Here is an 18,757-nt window from a genome sequence, read left to right as displayed (position 1 = left end):
TGCAGAAGTGGTCTGGGTGCCTGGAGTGTCCCTTTAATGCTTCATAACACCACAACCATACAATTAAATAAAATTAAAGGGAAGGAGGGCTGAGTCCGTCCATGCCGCACCTGCTTCAGTACACTGACAGGATTTAACTTGTGCTACTGCTTTTTATACTGTCCCAGTTTCCCGCTCTTTTACTGCTCGCGACCTTCAACCAATCCCATGCCAGCTCCAGCCCCCAGCAACAGCTGTGTCACCACTTCTGCCAAGATACCTGTCTAACTGACCAACTACCACAAAATGTAAAACTTCCTCACATTCAAATCCCAGACAAGAAAGATTGTCTCCTTCATTGCCACCATGCATATATGCCTCAGTACTTAGTGCCTGTGACTTCTCTATCATGGAGGGAGTGATCTTCAGGCAATTTAAATAACTTATATGATTGCTATTGATTTCAGTAGCAACATGTATAGATAAATTTATACCTTATAACTACCCGAAGGTGAAAGGTTTTCACAAAAGTTTTATTCACAACTAATTCACTGAGTTACCCATACAGCATATAGGGGAAGTGCCTCTTACAATTAAAAACAACAAAAATGTATACACTTTGAAAATAAACAGTACATACTTGAGATACTGTTGTGTCTTGTTCATGAATTTCTCTGGCAAGCCATCTTCCTCATCAAACTGCTCCATTGGTTCCACAATAACAGGCCTAGGAGTTCTGCAACAGATCATTGGTAATGTGAATAGACCATCAAAAGGTTTTAGTCATGTTGTCATTTTAGACTTATGGTAAAGGTGGATCAGACACCAGACCAGCTTATGGCAACATTGTACAATTATTACAAGCAGATTCAAATGATTTGCAATTAACAATTCCATATATTAAACGAACACTATAGTCACCTAATCAATTTTAGTTTAATAAAGCAGTTTTAGTGTATCACAGGTTCACTACTCAATTCACTGCCATTAGGAGTTAAATCACTTTGTTTCTGTTTATGCAGTCCTTGCCACATCGCCCCTGATTGACACTGCATGAAAAAAAAAAAGGGTTTCACTTTAACCCCTTAAGGACCAAACTTCTGGAATAAAAGGGAATCATGACGTGTGTCCTTAAGGGGTTAAATCAGATGCAATTTACCTTAAACAATTGTATCTCTTGCAGGAGGCTCTTGCAGAGTCTAGCAAGCTATTAAAGGGACACTACAGGCACCCAGACTACTTCAGCTAATTCAAGTGGTCTAGGTGCAGTGTCCGTTTTGCACTTAGTACTGTTAAGCATTGCAGTTCAAGAGAAACTGCAGTGTTTACATTGGTGCACCAAAGGCTGTCTCCCAGACAGCTATTTGAGGACTTCCTGGATCCACTGGATGAGGGCAACCAGCATAAGATTTTTCAAATGTGCGCGCAGCATTTGCCACGCATGCGCATTAGCACCTGCTCGTTGGAGGGGGGGAAAGTGTTGCTCCAGCACCAAGTGACATCGGTGCAGGAAAATGTGCTTAGATAATGGACTTTTAACCATTTATTCACCTGGGGACCCATAGTGCCAAAAATACAGCTCTGTATCCCTTTAACACTGTAGAGATGTGAACATATTCTATAGCAGAGTATAGAATACCATGTATGGCCAGTATGGTAAATGTTAAATCACTGTGGGAAGAAGGCAGGTCAACTGAGGCATTGTCATACTCTGGGCAGTGATCTAATGGGAAACTTTTAGTCCTTGCATTTGTTTCTGACACGTACAACCTACCTAGAAATTGCAGACTATGTACATCCCTTCATGGCAACTGTTTCCTGGGCCTCTTTTAGCAGAATAGTGCAACCGGTCATACTGAAAACATTTGAGGTACACGACAGAGTTCGAGGTGTTGCCAAATTCCATAGATCTCAATCTGATTGAGAATCTGTTAAGTGCTGGAATAACAAATCAGATCCGTGGAGGTCGCACCATAAGACGCACCTAGTTTTTAGAGGAAGAAACCCAGAAAAAAAATATTCTGAACAAACTGTCCCATAGTGTTTCTTACTATGGGACAGTTTGTACAGAATATTTTTTTTCTCCCCTGTCCCATAGTGTCCTCTCTCCCATAGACTTCATCTCCCCCCCCTCCCCATAGACTTCATCTCCCCCCCCTCCCCATAGACTTCATCTCCCCCCCCTCCCCATAGATAAATCTGCCTTCATAAGAAGCCTCCAGATGTGCCCAGATATTGATATTACAACTATGCAAATGTCATATTGTATTGACGGTGTAAGATAATTTCAATTTTAGTCAGTGGTCACACCAAAAAGCAGTAATCCATTGGTTTTTTTGTGTTTTTTTTTTTTTTTTAACAATTACTGATATTTGTTTTGATTTTTAGCCCTTTCACTACTTTACAATGCATTAAATATTTGGTATCTCCTTAATATACCATTAGATTTAGACTATTCCTTTAATATACCATAACCCCATCAACCATTTACTACACATTTTCAAAGTTAATAAAATATTAAATAAGTTTTTATTACAAATGAAAATGCATTAGCATTCTTCTCTCCCATACTGTCCCCCTCCCCTTGTCCCATAATTACTTACCTGTGTTGTAGCGTTGGCCGGCAGCACAGGGCGCACCGCGGTAGTGGAACTTGAATTTCATGTTCCGGTTTCCGGCGGGACTGAAAGGAAGTGCGCACTCAGCTTGTGCACACTTCCTTTCAGTCCCGCCGGAAACCGGAACATGAAATTCAAGTTCCACTACCGCGGTGCGCCCTGTGCTGCCAGCCAACGCTGCAAGACAGGTAAGTAAAGCTTCATATTCGCTCCATAAGACGCACAGACCATTTCCCCTCACTTTTGAGGGGAAAAAAATGCGTCTTATGGAGCGAAAAATACGGTATATATATATACACATATACATACATATACACATACATATATATATATATATATATACACATACATATACACATACATATACACATACACATAATTAAAAAATTAAATAAAACAAATAAAATATTTTTTGAAAAATTAAAATGATATATGCATAAGTAATCTCATTCTAACTGTATTTTGTTACTAATATATATACAGGGAGTGCAGAATTATTAGGCAAGTTGTATTTTTGAGGATTAATTTTATTATTGAACAACCATGTTCTCAATGAACCCAAAAAAACTCAATATCAAAGCTGAATATTTTTGGAAGTAGTTTTTAGTTTTAGCTATTTTAGGGGGATATCTGTGTGTGCAGGTGACTATTACTGTGCATAATTATTAGGCAACTTAACAAAAAACAAATATATACCCATTTCAATTATTTATTTTTACCAGTGAAACCAATATAACATCTCAACATTCACAAATATACATTTCTGACATTCAAAAAACAAAACCAAATCGTCTTCCAGAAACTGGCAGTAGGACTGGGAGTTGAGCTTGACTCCATCCTCAACCCGAAAAGGCCCCACAAGCTCATCTTTGATGATACCAGCCCAAACCAGTACTCCACCTCCACCTTGCTGGCGTCTGAGTCGGACTGGAGCTCTCTGCCCTTTACCAATCCAGCCATCTGGCCCATCAAGACTCACTTTCATTTCATCAGTCCATAAAACCTTAGAAAAATCAGTCTTGAGATATTTCTTGGCCCAGTCTTGATGTTTCAGCTTGTGTGTCTTGTTCAGTGGTGGTCGTCTTTCAGCCTCTTACCTTGGCCATGTCTCTGAGTATTGCACACCTTGTGCTTTTGGGCACTCCAGTGATGTTGCAGCTCTGAAATATGGCCAAACTGGTGGCAAGTGGCATCTTGGCAGCTGCACGCTTGACTTTTCTCAGTTCATGGGCAGTTATTTTGCGCCTTGGTTTTTCCACACGCTTCTTGCGACCCTGTTGACTATTTTGAATGAAACGCTTGATTGTTCGATGAGCACGCTTTAGAAGCTTTACAATTTTAAGAGTGCTGCATCCCTCTGCAAGATCTCACTATTTTTGACTTTTCTGAGCCTGTCAAGTCCTTCTTTTGACCCATTTTGCCAAAGGAAAGGAAGTTGCCTAATAATTATGCACACCTGATATAGGGTGTTGATGTCATTAGACCACACCCCTTCTCATTACAGAGATGCACATCACCTAATATGCTTAATTGGTAGTAGGCTTTCAAGCCTATACAGCTTGGAGTAAGACAACATGCATAAAGAGGATGATGTGGTCAAAATACTCATTTGCCTAATAATTCTGCACTGTGTGTGTGTGGTTGTGTGTATATATATATATATATATATATATATATATACATACATATATATATATATACATACATACATACATACATACATACACACACACACACACACACAAACACACAAAAATTGATGGGAGTTGCACTCCAGCCTTCCTTAAGTGTCTGCCCGGTGCTCGGCTACACAAATGTATAGAGTTTGAAAAAAGCCAGCACTCAAGGACTTTTCAATAATCAAAAGTAAAAACCTTTATTCCAGTTTGTCTGAAGGTCGACGTTTCAGTCCACCGTTGTGTACTTTCATCAGCACACAAAATACAATGTTACAAAATTCAACTTAAACAGGAAAAACTTAACTTACCTAACCACCATCACCTGTGCACTAGCGTGGTCCACTTCCCTCTGCGCATGCGTATCAATCAATACCACCCCTTCCGGTGAATGAAATATATATATATATATTATATATATATATATATATATATTGTGTAACAAAATACACTTAGAATGACATTCTATATATCTATAAAATACAAATAACTGCAAATATTTATAGATAAATATATATAATTACATAAATAACTGCATAAGTATACACATAGAATTTAAATACATATATATGTATATATAATAAAATTCTACGTGTATATTTAAGTAATCTTTAAACATCATTATGTGATTTAATTAATTACATTTTGATTGACGTGCCTGACAACCCAGGCAGAAAGTGCAGAGAATTTAATTTGCACGCACTATATTTAACCCTGTATCTTTCGAAGACACCATAAAACCTGTGCATGGGGGGTACTGTTTTACTCAGGAGACTTCGCTGAACACAAATATGAGTGTTTCAAAATGGTAACTTGTATTACAACTATGGTATATTTAGTAAAAGTGAAGTTTTTTTGCATTTTTCACACATGAATGGCACTTTTATTGACAATATTATTGTTGTAATATGTTTTACTGTTTTGAAACACTTATGTTTGTGTTCAGTGAAGTCTCCCAAGTATAACAGTAGCCCTATGTACAGGTTTTATGGTGTTTTGGAAAGTTAGAGAGTCACAAGGCTTGCATTTCATTTTCTTCACATTCAAAATTTGCCAGAATGGTTATGTTGCCTTTGAGACCGTATGGTAGCCCAGGAATGAAAATTACCCCCATGATGGCATACCATTAGCAGAAGTAGACAACCCAAGGTATTGCAAATGGGGTATGTCCAGTCATTTTTAGTAGCCACTTAGTTACAAACACTGGCCAAATATTAGTTTTTTGCTTTTTTCACACAAAAACAAATATGAACGCTAACTTTGGCCAGTGTTTGTAACTAAGTGGCTACTAAAAAAGACTGGACATACCCCACTTGCAACACCTTGGGTTGTCTACTTTTGCAAATGGTATGCCATCATGGGGGTAATTCTCATTCCTGGGCTACCACACGGTCTCAAAGGTAACATTACTAATCTGGCAAATTTCAATGTGAAAAAACTGAAAAATGGAATGCGCTATATTTGACCCTGTAACTTTCCAAAACACCGTAAAAACGGTTAATGGGAGACTTTGCTGAATCCAAATATATGTTTTTTTGCATTTTATTTTTTTTGAAAATCTTAATTTCACAGTTTTTTTTTATTTTATTCATAATAAATTATGTTGCAATTATGAATGGTTCATGAAAAATTAAAGTCCAGTTTCTCCTGAACAAAATGATATAGAATACGTGTGGGTGCACATAATATGAAAGAGGTGAATTACAGACATATAGCGCAATTTCCAATTTTTGTTTACATTTTTTTTGATCAGAATGTGTACTATTGACTCAGTCCTGAAGGGGTTAAGTCGTAATTGTTCTGGTGACTATAGTATCCCTTTAAATGAACACTATAGTATTCCTAACACTAATATCCCTTCCCTACAGCAAATAAAGGGTTTTAAAAAATATAAAAACACACCTTTTTACATGTAACAGATACAAGCGCCAAGGTTTCTCAGCACTGGGTTGTGTTCTGATGACGACATCAATCGACGGATGGGACATAATGTGCATGTGGCCTTCCCCACAGGAAAGCATTGACTCAGTCACATACACATACACACACATACAGATACAAATACAGATACACACATACACAAACACAATTACATACAGATACACACACTGACATATATACAGACAGTGACGGACCGTCTGGCACCCCAACTGGATGCCTCAGTCAATTGCTGATTCCTAGTCGCTTTTAGTACTATAAGCACCGCACTGGGCACCATAAACACTGTAGCCCCTTAGCTGCCGCAGCTTGGCTGGGGTCTCGCCGTCCCTTCCCACCCTGGACCAAACTCCTGGATCCAGCTCCAAGAGAGTATAGATGTGAAGCTCTTACAAGAGCTAGTGGTTATAGCAATCCAAAGAGCAATCCCAGGAGCAGGGGTTATAGCTGCTCCCTACAATCACAAGAAGAGGCTGCGTGTTGAGGGTGGAGTTAACCGATTAATTGGTAGCCACACGGGCCTTTTATGCAACTCCCCATACAAGGGGTTCTCCCACATGGACTTTGTGGGGAACTACAATATAAAAGTTACAGACCCATGATAACAGTGTTCCAATACACAACAATCCCATACACACACACACACACACACTGCATTCATTATATTCTATACACACACACACTGCATTCATTATATTCTATACACACACACTGCATTCATTATATTATATTATATACACACACACTGCATTCATTATATTATATACACACACACACTGCATTCATTATATTATATACACACACACACTGCATTCATTATATACACACACACACTGCATTCATTATATACACACACACACTGCATTCATTATATACACACACACACTGCATTCATTATATACACACACACACACTATATACACACACACACACACACTATATACACACACACACACACTGCATTCATTATATACACACACACACACACACACACACTGCATTCATTATATACACACACACACACACACACACACACACTGCATTCATTATATACACACACACACACACACACTGCATTCATTATATACACACACACACACACACACACACACACACACACACTGCATTCATTATATACACACACACACACACACACACACACACACACACACTGCATTCATTATATACACACACACACACACACACACTGCATTCATTTTATACACACACACACACTGCATTCATTTTATACACACACACACACACACTGCATTCATTATATACACACACACACACACACACTGCATTCATTATATACACACACACACACACACACACACTGCATTCATTATATACACACACACACACACACACACTGCATTCATTATATACACACACACACACACACTGCATTCATTATATACACACACACACACACACTGCATTCATTATATACACACACACACACACTGCATTCATTATATACACACACACACACACACACACTGCATTCATTATATACACACACACACACACACACACTGCATTCATTATATACACACACACACACACTGCATTCATTATATACACACACACACACACTGCATTCATTATATACACACACACACACACTGCATTCATTAATTATACACACACACACTGCATTCATTAATTATACACACACACACTGCATTCATTAATTATACACACACACACTGCATTCATTAATTATACACACACACTGCATTCATTAATTATACACACACACTGCATTCATTAATTATACACACACACTGCATTCATTATATACACACACACTGCATTCATTATATACACACACACTGCATTCATTATATACACACACACTGCATTCATTAATTATACACACACACTACACAAACACACACTGCATTCATTATATACACACACTACATTCATTATATACACACACTGTAAATAAATATTAAATTAATATTTTTTGGTGGATCTAATTTTATTTAGAAATTTACCAGTAGCTGCTGCATTTGCCACCCGAGGCATATACTCGAGTCAATAAGTTTTCCCAGTTTTTTGTGGTAAAAGTAGGGTCCACGGCTTATATTCGGGTTGACTCTAGTATATACGGTACACTGCTCAAAAAAATAAAGGGAACACAAAAATAACATCCTAGATCTGAATAAATTAAATATTCTTCTGAAATACTTTGTTCTTTACATAGTTGAATGTGCTGACAACAAAAATCACACAAAAATTAAAAAACGGAAATCACATTTTTCAACCCATGGAGGTATGGATTTGGAGTCACACTCAAAATTAAAGTGGAAAAACACACTACAGGCTGATCCAACTTTGATGTAATGTCCTTAAAAACAAGTCAAGATGAGGTTCAGTAGTGTGTGTGTGGCCTCCACATGCCTGTATGACCCGCCTACAACGCCTGTGCACGCTCCTGATGAGGTGGCAGATGGTCTCCTGAGGAATCTCCTCCCAGACCTGGACTAAAGCATCTGCCAACTCCTGGATAGTCTGTAGTGCAACGTGACGGTGGATGGAGCGAGACATGGTGTCCCAGATGTGCTCATTTGGATTCAGGCCTGGGGTACGGGTGGGCCAGTCCATAGCATCAATGCCTTCGTCTTGCAGGAACTGCTGACACACTCCAGCTACATGAGGTCTAGCATTGTCTTGCATTAGGAGGAACCCAGGGCCAACCGCACCAGCATATGGTCTCACAAGGGGTCTGAGGATCTCATCGCGGTACCTAATGGCAGTCAGGCTACCTCTGGCGAGCACATGGAGGGCTGTGTGGCCCCCCAAAGAAATGCCACCCCACACCATTACTGACCCACTGCCAAACCGGTCATGCTGGAGGATGTTGCAGGCAGCAGAACGTTCTCCACAGCGTCTCCAGACTCTGTCACGTCTGTCACATGTGCTCAGTGTGAACCTGCTTTCATCGGTGAAGAGCATAGGGCGCCAGTGGCGAATTTGCCAATCTTGGTGTTCTCTGGCAAATGCCAAACGTCCTGCACGGTGTTGAGCTGTAAGCACAACCCCCACCTGTGGACATCGGGCCCTCATACCACCCTCATGGAGTCTGTTTCTGACCGTTTGAGCAGACACATGCACATTTGTGGCCTGCTGAAGGTCATTTTGCAGGGCTCTGGCAGTGCTCCTCCTGTTCTTCCTTGCACAAAGGCGGAGGTAGCGGTCCTGCTGCTGGTTTGTTGCCCTCCTACGGCCTCCTCCACGTCTCGATGTACTGGCCTGTCTCCAGGTAGCGCCTCCATGCTATGGACACTATGCTGACAGACACAGCAAACCTTATTGCCACAGCTCGCATTGATGTGCCATCTTGGATGACCTGCACTACCTGAGCCACTTGTGTGGGTTGTAGACTCCGTCTCATGCTACCACTAGAGTGAAAGCACCGCCAGCATTCAAAAGTGACCGAAACATCAGCCAGGAAGCATAGGAACTGGGAAGTGGTCTGTGGTCACCACCTGCAGAACCACTCCTTTATTGGGGGTGTCTTGCTAATTGCCTATAATATCCACCTGTTGTCTATCCCATTTGCACAACAGCACTTGAAATTGATTGTCACTAAGTGTTGCTTCCTAAGTGGACAGTTTGATTTCACAAGTGTCATTGACTTGGAGTTACATGGTGTTTAAGTGTTTCCCTTTTTTAGATAGATATATATATATATATAAATTCTACGTGCATATTTATGTAATAACAGATTTATGACTGATAACAGTGTTACAATGTCACTATTGATAAATTTGAAAAACATATTTTGAAACAGCAATGTCCTACTTGTACTTATAGCCCTATAATTTTTAAAAAAATAAAATAAAAAAACTAAGAACAACATAACATTGGGTATTTCTAAACTCAGGACAAAATTTAGAAACTATTTAGCTCAGGTGTTTTTTGCCGGTTGTAGATGCATAACAGATTATGGGGATCAAAGTTAGAAAAGGTGTTTTTTTTTTTTTTTTACATTTTGTTATTAGATTTTATAATTTATTTTATAGTAAATTATATGATATGATATAAATAATGGTATCTTTAAAAGACCATTTCATGGCGAGAAAAACTGTGTACAATATGTGTTGGTACAGTAAATGAGTAAGAAGAAAATTACAGCCAAACACAAACACCGCAGAAATGTAAAAACAGCCCTTGACCAAACGGTAAGAAAATTGAAGTGGTCTGGTCACTAAGGGGTTAGCTGAAGCACTACACATACCAACTCCTCCACCACGACCACTTCAAACCATAAATAAACACAGACTGTGCACTTCAGCTCTCCAACAGAAAATTAAACATTGGATAAAATAGTAAAATTTCAATAAAGACAAAATGATGGTGCCATACTGATTTCACACTTAAACAAGTAGAATTTGTTTAACTCACGTTGTCAATATAAATGCTCCTTCCGAACATCTATCTAAAGCCTTCCTTGCTGGGGGCTTTGCAGCAAATTCTACAAAACCCTTGCCAGTTGTTCTGCCACGGTCATCCACAATAACCACAGCTCTCTCAACAGGACCAAAGATGGAGAATGCTTCTTCAAGAAGTTCATTTGAAACAACAGGAGAAAGATTTCTAACACTTAAGGCAGCTCCATGTGTTGCAAAACGAATACGCAGTGGTCGGCTTTTGAGGATCATACCATCAAGCTCAGCTTTGGCAATTTCTGCAAGTGTCCTTGATTCCTGAAGAGGAGAAAATTTAAAATGTAAATAGCACAAATATTTAGATTGCCCCAGTACAAGTTTCCATTTGATAGAAGATACTGCTATAAAGAGAAAGATTGATTAAGCAGCCAAGCATTCTGGGGTTGTCACGGGGCATCACTTTCTTGCCATGCATGCTGGGTAAGATCACTAAAGAAGCCATCCTAACTATGCCTGCTATCATACACCATTGTCATCCAGTTTAAGAGGATGGAGAGGTGTTTGGCAGACCATCATAAACCAGTTTAGCAGGATGAAAATTGGCTTCCGGGGAACCAACGGTTAAACTGGCATGGCATACAATGCGATGGTCCCCATTATCATTTAATTATAAACAAATTACATAAAGGGTGCACTAACAGGGTTTTTCTCAGAAGTAAGACCCACTGGGTGTCGAAACGTTGATGTGATATAGATGTAAATTTTTGTTTTGTCACATTAAACCCTTAATTCATTCATAAGTCCTTTGAGTACACCCAAAATATTTCAACTGTTTATATTTTTTACGCAAAAAAATAGTGTTGAGAATATCCAAGTGTACATAATCTTAGGAGGAGGTCCGCCCGCACACCAGCTTGGCATGCATGCAGGAGGAGGTCCGCCCGCACACCAGCTTGGCATGCATGCAGGAGGAGGTCCGCCCGCACACCAGCTTGGCATGCATGCAGGAGGAGGTCCGCCCGCACACCAGCTTGGCATGCATGCAGGAGGAGGTCCGCCCGCACACCAGCTTGGCATGCATGCAGGAGAAGGTCCGCCCGCAACCCAGCTTGGCATGCAGGAGGAGGTCCGCCCGCAACCCAGCTTGGCATGCAGGAGGAGGTCCGCCCGCAACCCAGCTTGGCATGCAGGAGGAGGTCCGCCCGCAGCCCAGCTTGGCATGCAGGAGGAGGTCCGCCCGCAACCCAGCTTGGCATGCAGGAGGAGGTCCGCCCGCAACCCAGCTTGGCATGCAGGAGGAGGTCCGCCCGCAACCCAGCTTGGCATGCAGGAGGAGGTCCGCCCGCAACCCAGCTTGGCATGCAGGAGGAGGTCCGCCCGCAACCCAGCTTGGCATGCAGGAGGAGGTCCGCCCGCAACCCAGCTTGGCATGCAGGAGGAGGTCCGCCCGCAACCCAGCTGGGCATGCAGGAGGAGGTCCGCCCGCAACCCAGCTGGGCATGCAGGAGGAGGTCCGCCCGCAACCCAGCTTGGCATGCAGGAGGAGGTCCGCCCGCAACCCAGCTTGGCATGCAGGAGGAGGTCCGCCCGCAACCCAGCTTGGCATGCAGGAGGAGGTCCGCCCGCAACCCAGCTGGGCATGCAGGAGGAGGTCAGCCCGCAACCCAGCTTGGCATGCAGGAGGAGGTCCGCCCGCAACCCAGCTTGGCATGCAGGAGGAGGTCCGCCCGCAACCCAGCTTGGCATGCAGGAGGAGGTCCGCCCGCAACCCAGCTTGGCATGCCAGGGCTGGACCATGGTCATCACCCCTGACATTATCCTCAGGCAGTGAAAGGGTCCCATAACAGCAGTGCAGCACAATATAAGGCCACCCCCCCCACCCTTACCAAATGTCACCCCTCCCCCCCTTACCAAATGCCACCCCTCCCCCTTACCAAATGCCACCCCTCCCCCCTTACCAAATGCCACCCCTCCCCCACACCCTCGCAGCACGCTGCCCCATCACCCCACTCACCAGGCGGATAAAGCCAAAGCCGCGGTCCCGGTTGATGAACACTTCGCTCGGTTCGCCATATTTCTCGAAGAGCTTCTTGAAGTCGCCGTCCGTGAGGTCGGTGGGCAGGTTCCCCACGAACAGGCGGCAGCGCTGGGTGTAGCGCTTCTCCCCGGGCTTCAGCAGGCTCTTGATGTCGATGGTCACCCCCTTCTCCTCCTCCCCGTCATCCATCTTGGGCGGCATGAGGGAAGGGTCGCCCTCGCTCACCTCCAGGGGCCGCTTGTTCTTGCCCTGGGGCAGCGGCTGCGGGCGGGACGCCATGTCCTCGCAGTTACCACCGCCGCCGTTATTGTTGTTGCTCTTCTCGATGCGCACTTGCCTCAGGTTCCTGTTCGCCATGCTGGGTATCGAGCTGTAACGCGATGCTACGGTGAACGGGACGCAGACGGTGCGAGCTCTCTCCGCTTCAAAATGGCGCCGTGAAAAAAAAAAGTAAGCGCTCTAACGGCCTCTCTGGCGTCAGCGGCTGCAACTGGTCGCCAATGGCAGACTGGCGACCCGCCCACCGAGGCAGAGCGAGTTGGCGGCGGGCGCCACCTAGCGGCTGCCGAGCGCCAGGCAGGCGAAATCACCTCAAACAAATCCACTATTTTCCTTCACAGAGATTTCTCAGGGATTTTACCAGGGGCTTTCAGCATTAAGACCAAAATAAACTTAAAAATCTAAAGTGGAGCATTGAAAAGGAAATATTTATATTAGTTTACCTGACGATTTCCTTTTATGTGATCTATTTATTTCAAAGGTTGATTGTTTGTTTGTTTTTATCCTTAAATCTGTTGTAAAAAGTGCTCTGGGGTTTGTTAGTTTCTAGAGATTATGGCAAACTATATATTATAAGAAGCACTATTTACAAATCCTTGCCTTCTAGCCAAAGTAGCTAATGTGGGGGGAAAAAAAGCTGATAAACAGAATGATTCAAGTTTAAATATTTTGCCCTCCACCACCCCAAAAAATAAAATAACGCATTCTGGTAAATTACTGACAATTTCCACTTCGGTAAACAGCCCTGTTGGTCTAGATATGGGCATTTGGATTTTAAAAAATGCGTATGAATTTTGGACCCCAAATTTAAAGAAACACTTCAAGCACCATAACCACTACTGCACACTGTAGTGTTTATTGTACCAAGAGTCCCCTGGTGCCTCCCTCCCCCAGTTAAAGTAGTTAAACTGTTTACTAATGGTTTGACTTATTCTGCGGTCTGCCATGCACTGCTCCCTGCCTCTCTGCAACTGGAAGCAAGAGCTCCTGCGAGGAGCTTCATTTTGTTCTCCAGAGCTAAGCTCTGTTCTGCACCACCAGGCTTAGCTCAGAGAAGTGTGGTTCTGGTGAAAAGAAATACACACCCTAGTTTGGTAGACTTTTTTTTAACTCTCATGTAGACAGAATAGTAGCCTTGAAATTTAAACTGGCACCCATACCGCACTCCATTGGTAATAGTAGAGAACCAAAGCTATTTAAAATGGAATATTTTGGGCCATTTTATACAGCCTTTTCTTTATATTCCTTTGCTGAAGTTAGCGGTAATATTTATTTCCAAGGTTTTATAGACACAATTAGCAATATCAAACTTGTGGGCACACACGGTCATGCTCACAGGAAGGGAACCACTCCCTAACTTTAATTTGTATTTATTGATATATGGACATACAGTATAAATAGTGCAAAAAAAGAACACGCAAAACACTTGGTATATTTCACAGTACAACACAGTATTTAATCATAAGCTTTTACATGATTCCCAAGATAGAGAACCGTGCCCGGGAATTGTGTGTATGCAGTGGTGTATTTTGGATTTGTGCTGCCCTAGGCACGACTAAATTCGGGCACCCCCAAAATCTAAATTTGCCCCTCCAATTCATGTCAAGGCCACTTTTTTGACTGACAGACACATGCCCTCATTGATACATGCACTGATATACACTCACTGACAGATACAGTCATTGGCACACACTGTTTAACCAACACACACTTTCAATGACAGACACACACTGACAGGCACACACTCTCAGATACACAGAAAATGACATGCACACACTGACACGCATACCCATTCTCACTGAAAGACACACACTTTCACTCACTCACAGACACACACTGACAGCTACACTCACTCACTCACAGTGGACAGTCCCAGAACATGAGGCAAACAAGGCATTTGTCTGGTAGCTTGGGGTGGCGTTTTTTGGCGCACTTTCCCCCCTGAAAGTGCCGCCCTAGGCAAATGCCTCGTTTGCCTTGTGATAAATACATCCCTGTTTATATGTGAGTATCCAATATATACCCTTTTGAGATCCCAGGCAGAAGAGCTGGAGCTACCATTAAAGCTTCAGGTCTACAGGGACCAGTGAAGCATCTATAGGTCTGCACATTCATTGAGTCAGATTATTGCCAATGCTCCATAGCGGTTAGAGACTGGAAGGAAGCATTTTCAGTGGCCTGCACCCACAGAAGGTGCAGACAAGCAGCTCAGTCCACTGGACCACAAGGAATAAGGTTAGAACCCCACAGCGATATCTAATTTCATAAACAATTTTTTTCAAATTAAGATTCTTAATGTATATTTAAGGGAATGGAACACCTTCTCACATAAATAAAAACATAATTATGCAAATTTCAATGTAATATTTGGTTTGACCTTTTATGAATGGGCCTAATCTGTAGGGAGGGTTATCATATCTGGCTTCTACAGATCCGCGTGATGATCCTGACGCTCATTCATTGGCTGAGAGCATCAGCCGAGCTCTCTCGGTTAATGGATGAGATTCTGTGTATAGAAATATGTAGACTTGTGCGCCTCTTAAATTCTCGTTTCGTCCAAATGTATTCTGCATAAACTTTGTTTTGTCTGAATTAAAGGGACACTATAGTCACCAGAACAACTACAGCTTATTGTATTTAATAATCATTCCCTTTAGGCTTTTTGCAGTAAACACTGTATTTTCAGAGAAAATGCAGTATTTACATTACAGCCTAGTGATAACTCCACTGGCCACTCCTCAGATGGCTACTAGAGGTGCTTTCTAGGGCAGTGCTGCATAGTGTGCAGTACTGCCATTCAGTGTCTCCACCCTCTGCATGCAGACACTGAACTTTACTCATAGAGATGCATTCATTCAGTTCATCTCTAAGAGGAGATGCTGATTGGTCAGGGCTGTTTTTGACTTGTGCTGGCTCTGCCCCTGATCTGCCTCCTTGACAGTCTCAGCCAATCCTATGGGGAAGTATTGGCGTAGACCGACACTTTTGATGATGTCAGCAAACAGCAGGCAGGTCAGAGGCGGGCAGAGGCAGCAGCTGCAGACTTGAATAAAAGTAAGATTGAACTATATTTAGGGAGGTAAGAGGAGCCTGGGGGGTTGGGTTGATAGTGCTTTTGTCACTATAGGGCCATGAATATATGTTTGTGTTAGTGACCCTATAGTGTTCCTTTAAATCTTATCCATTTGTTTTTGGATGTAATTCAGCCATTATTTTCATTTAGGAATATCATTCAGACAAATGAAATTCTGATCCGTGCCGTTTAGTAGATAACTACCTATATTGGTACCATATTTAAGGATACGAAATTATGGAAATCCCACATAAGGATTAGGGAGCTATCAATTTATTAAGAACCTGAAAGACCAAAATTAAAAATTTTGGGGTCTTTCAGAAAACTTTACTTACTAAAAATAGTTAGTATTAGTAAATAAGAAATGTACAAATAAATTATTAAACTCTCTACCCCCCACCCCCCACACACACAATACAGCCCCCATTCCACCCAGTAAGTTCAAAATTGCACATTGCATCCACTATACACACATCCAGGGCCAGATTAAGAGCCCAGTGGGCCTAGTGCTGACTAGGACACCTGTATTCCTCTTCCCCTTACCTGACTATACCCTAAAGCTGTAATACAGTTGCAAGAAAAAGTATGTGAACCCTTTGGAATGATATGGATTTCTGAACAAATTGGTCATAAAATGTGATCTGATCATCATCTAAGTCACAACAATAGACAATCACAGTCTGCTTAAATTAATAACACACAAAGAATGAAATGTTGCCATGTTTTTATTGAACACACCATGTAAACATTCACAGTGCAGGTGGAAAAGGTATGTGAACCCCTATACTATCTCATCTCCAAGAGCTAATTGGAGTGAGATGTCAGCCAACTGGATTCCAATCAATAAGATGAGATTGGAGGTGTTGGTTACATACTTTTTCTTGCAACTGTATATGCTGTCAGCAATCCAAAGGATGAATAATAAATCGAAAGTTAAAAAGTAGATATGTTTCTGTGTGGGATGAAATCTCTGAGTCAACATGTAATATAAATCTTCCCGGAATATCTCCATAGTGATCACTGCCCACATATACTAACTCATCACACACAGATTTAAGAAGTCCCAACGCGCATTTCGCCAAACCAACGGGCTCTTCAAGGGAAAACTATCTATGCTGTCAGGGGCTTTATATAGATGTAAGAACTCTGTAGCGGAATTGACATTTGCAACCTTGTATTCCCTATATTGGCTGTCCATATCTTCCCCCCTGTAATTTCGTGTGTTTTGCCGGTCATTTCGTGTGGTTCTTCTTTGGCCGTTCAGGAGACTTCATAGGAATGGAATCCATTTGTCTCCTGAACAAGGACCACCCCTGTACCCCATTAGAACGTTAACACCAACCACTTAAGTGCAAAACCACAAGGGAAACAATTAATGAATGCTCTCCTGGGTGGCCCCCATTTTGTATAAGCAAACACGTGGCTGGGAGAATGGTGGACGTCTTGTCTTCTGACCACCTACACCAGGGGTAGTCAACCTTTTTCTACCTACCGCCCACTAATGCATCTTTCTTGATGGGAAAATTTCCTTACTGCTCTCTTACAAACTCAATCGCATTTGAGTTTCTGCGGCATCCAATTGGAACTCGTTTCGTCATCCCAAGGGCGGGTTTTTATGGACGTAATTGTAAGTGATCGATTGTGGACTCCTCCACAATGAACCAAAGGGTTAGATCTTGTAAACAGTAAGTTTTAATCCGAAATAAGTACGAGATTCCACGACTGTAGAAGATTTCTCATATTAAGAACTAATGAACTGTAATTCATATACAATGTTGCGATATCGTACCTAAGCAACATTGTATTTGTCGGTACTAGAATATCCATTTGGGAGAACACACTTACTTTGATCTTATAGATGGATAAACAAATCAATAGACAAATCATAAAAGAATAAATAGAATAAAATAATATAAGATATAGACATAGGGGCTTGTAAGCTTACCTATGTATATCAACAATATGAGTGCTTTCCTACCATTCAAGTCTAACTCTGACAGACAGACTAAAAATGAATATCGTAATCATTTCATCTGGGGCTTTTGTGGACTGATAATCAGCCCCAAGAAATACCCAGAAATATCATATCAATTAATAAGCTTAATTTCAAAGAGATGCTTCATATGCAAAAGTACCATAAACTAGGCATACATCATAAGATGTATAAGATACACTGAAGAGTCTGAATATACTATTGAATTTAACGTATATATGGGGTTAAGTTAAACTCTTCGTTTAACCCTTTTGGAGTCATGGTCTTGAATTAATAAATCCGGCGTGCCTGCTTTTAGTAAAAGTTAATTGGTATTGCCTTTACAGGAGTTTAGTTTTCTTATTTTGTATCGCCTGAAACTTCAGTACTTTGAGGTCGGCGTTATGGTAAAGTCTAACATGTCTGGATACTGGTGTGGATATCTTGGGATTGATAATAGAGTTTATATGCTGTAAGACTCTCCGTCTTAATTTTTGGAAGGTCTTCCCTATGTACTGAAATCCACAATTACATAAAGTTAGATAAATAATATTGATTGAACTGCAATTAACAAAACTATTAGTGGTATATGTTTTGTGTGTCTGATTGCTTATTGTAATTTTTGATGGAAAAATATAATCACAGGCTTTACAATGCCCACATCTGTAGGTTCCCTTCGTGGGTTGCGGACAGGTGGTTATAGATGGTTGAGGTTCAAGACGGCTGTGTACCAGAAGATCTTTTAGATTTTTTTGATCTTCTGAAAGTCATAGAAGGA

The 18,757-nt window shown here is 41.6% G+C and overlaps 1 protein-coding gene across 5 annotated transcripts in view; it reads right to left on the bottom strand.

Moving 5' to 3' along the window:
* Nucleotides 1-13,141, bottom strand: part of PSPC1 (paraspeckle component 1) — an 84,160-nt gene extending 71,019 nt beyond the window's left edge. For 2 of the 5 annotated variants that reach the window (XR_010085201.1, XR_010085202.1), the window contains exons 1-3: nucleotides 12,632-13,141; nucleotides 10,634-10,935; nucleotides 620-715 (exon numbers count right to left, since the gene is read on the bottom strand). Coding sequence is in view for 2 of the 5 variants with exons in the window: in XM_063429914.1 (XP_063285984.1) it covers nucleotides 620-715; nucleotides 10,634-10,935; nucleotides 12,632-13,012 (779 nt within the window). In the remaining 3 variants the exon portion in view is untranslated. The remainder of the gene's footprint in view (nucleotides 1-619; nucleotides 716-10,633; nucleotides 10,936-12,631) is intronic. The other 3 variants (XR_010085203.1, XM_063429914.1, XM_063429923.1) reach the window with 3 other exon arrangements.
* Between the last annotated feature and the right edge of the window lie 5,616 nt (nucleotides 13,142-18,757).

Source organism: Pelobates fuscus, chromosome 1 (assembly GCF_036172605.1).
Source record: "Pelobates fuscus isolate aPelFus1 chromosome 1, aPelFus1.pri, whole genome shotgun sequence".
Lineage (NCBI taxonomy): Eukaryota > Metazoa > Chordata > Amphibia > Anura > Pelobatidae > Pelobates > Pelobates fuscus.
This window is presented reverse-complemented; position numbering and strand designations above follow the sequence as displayed.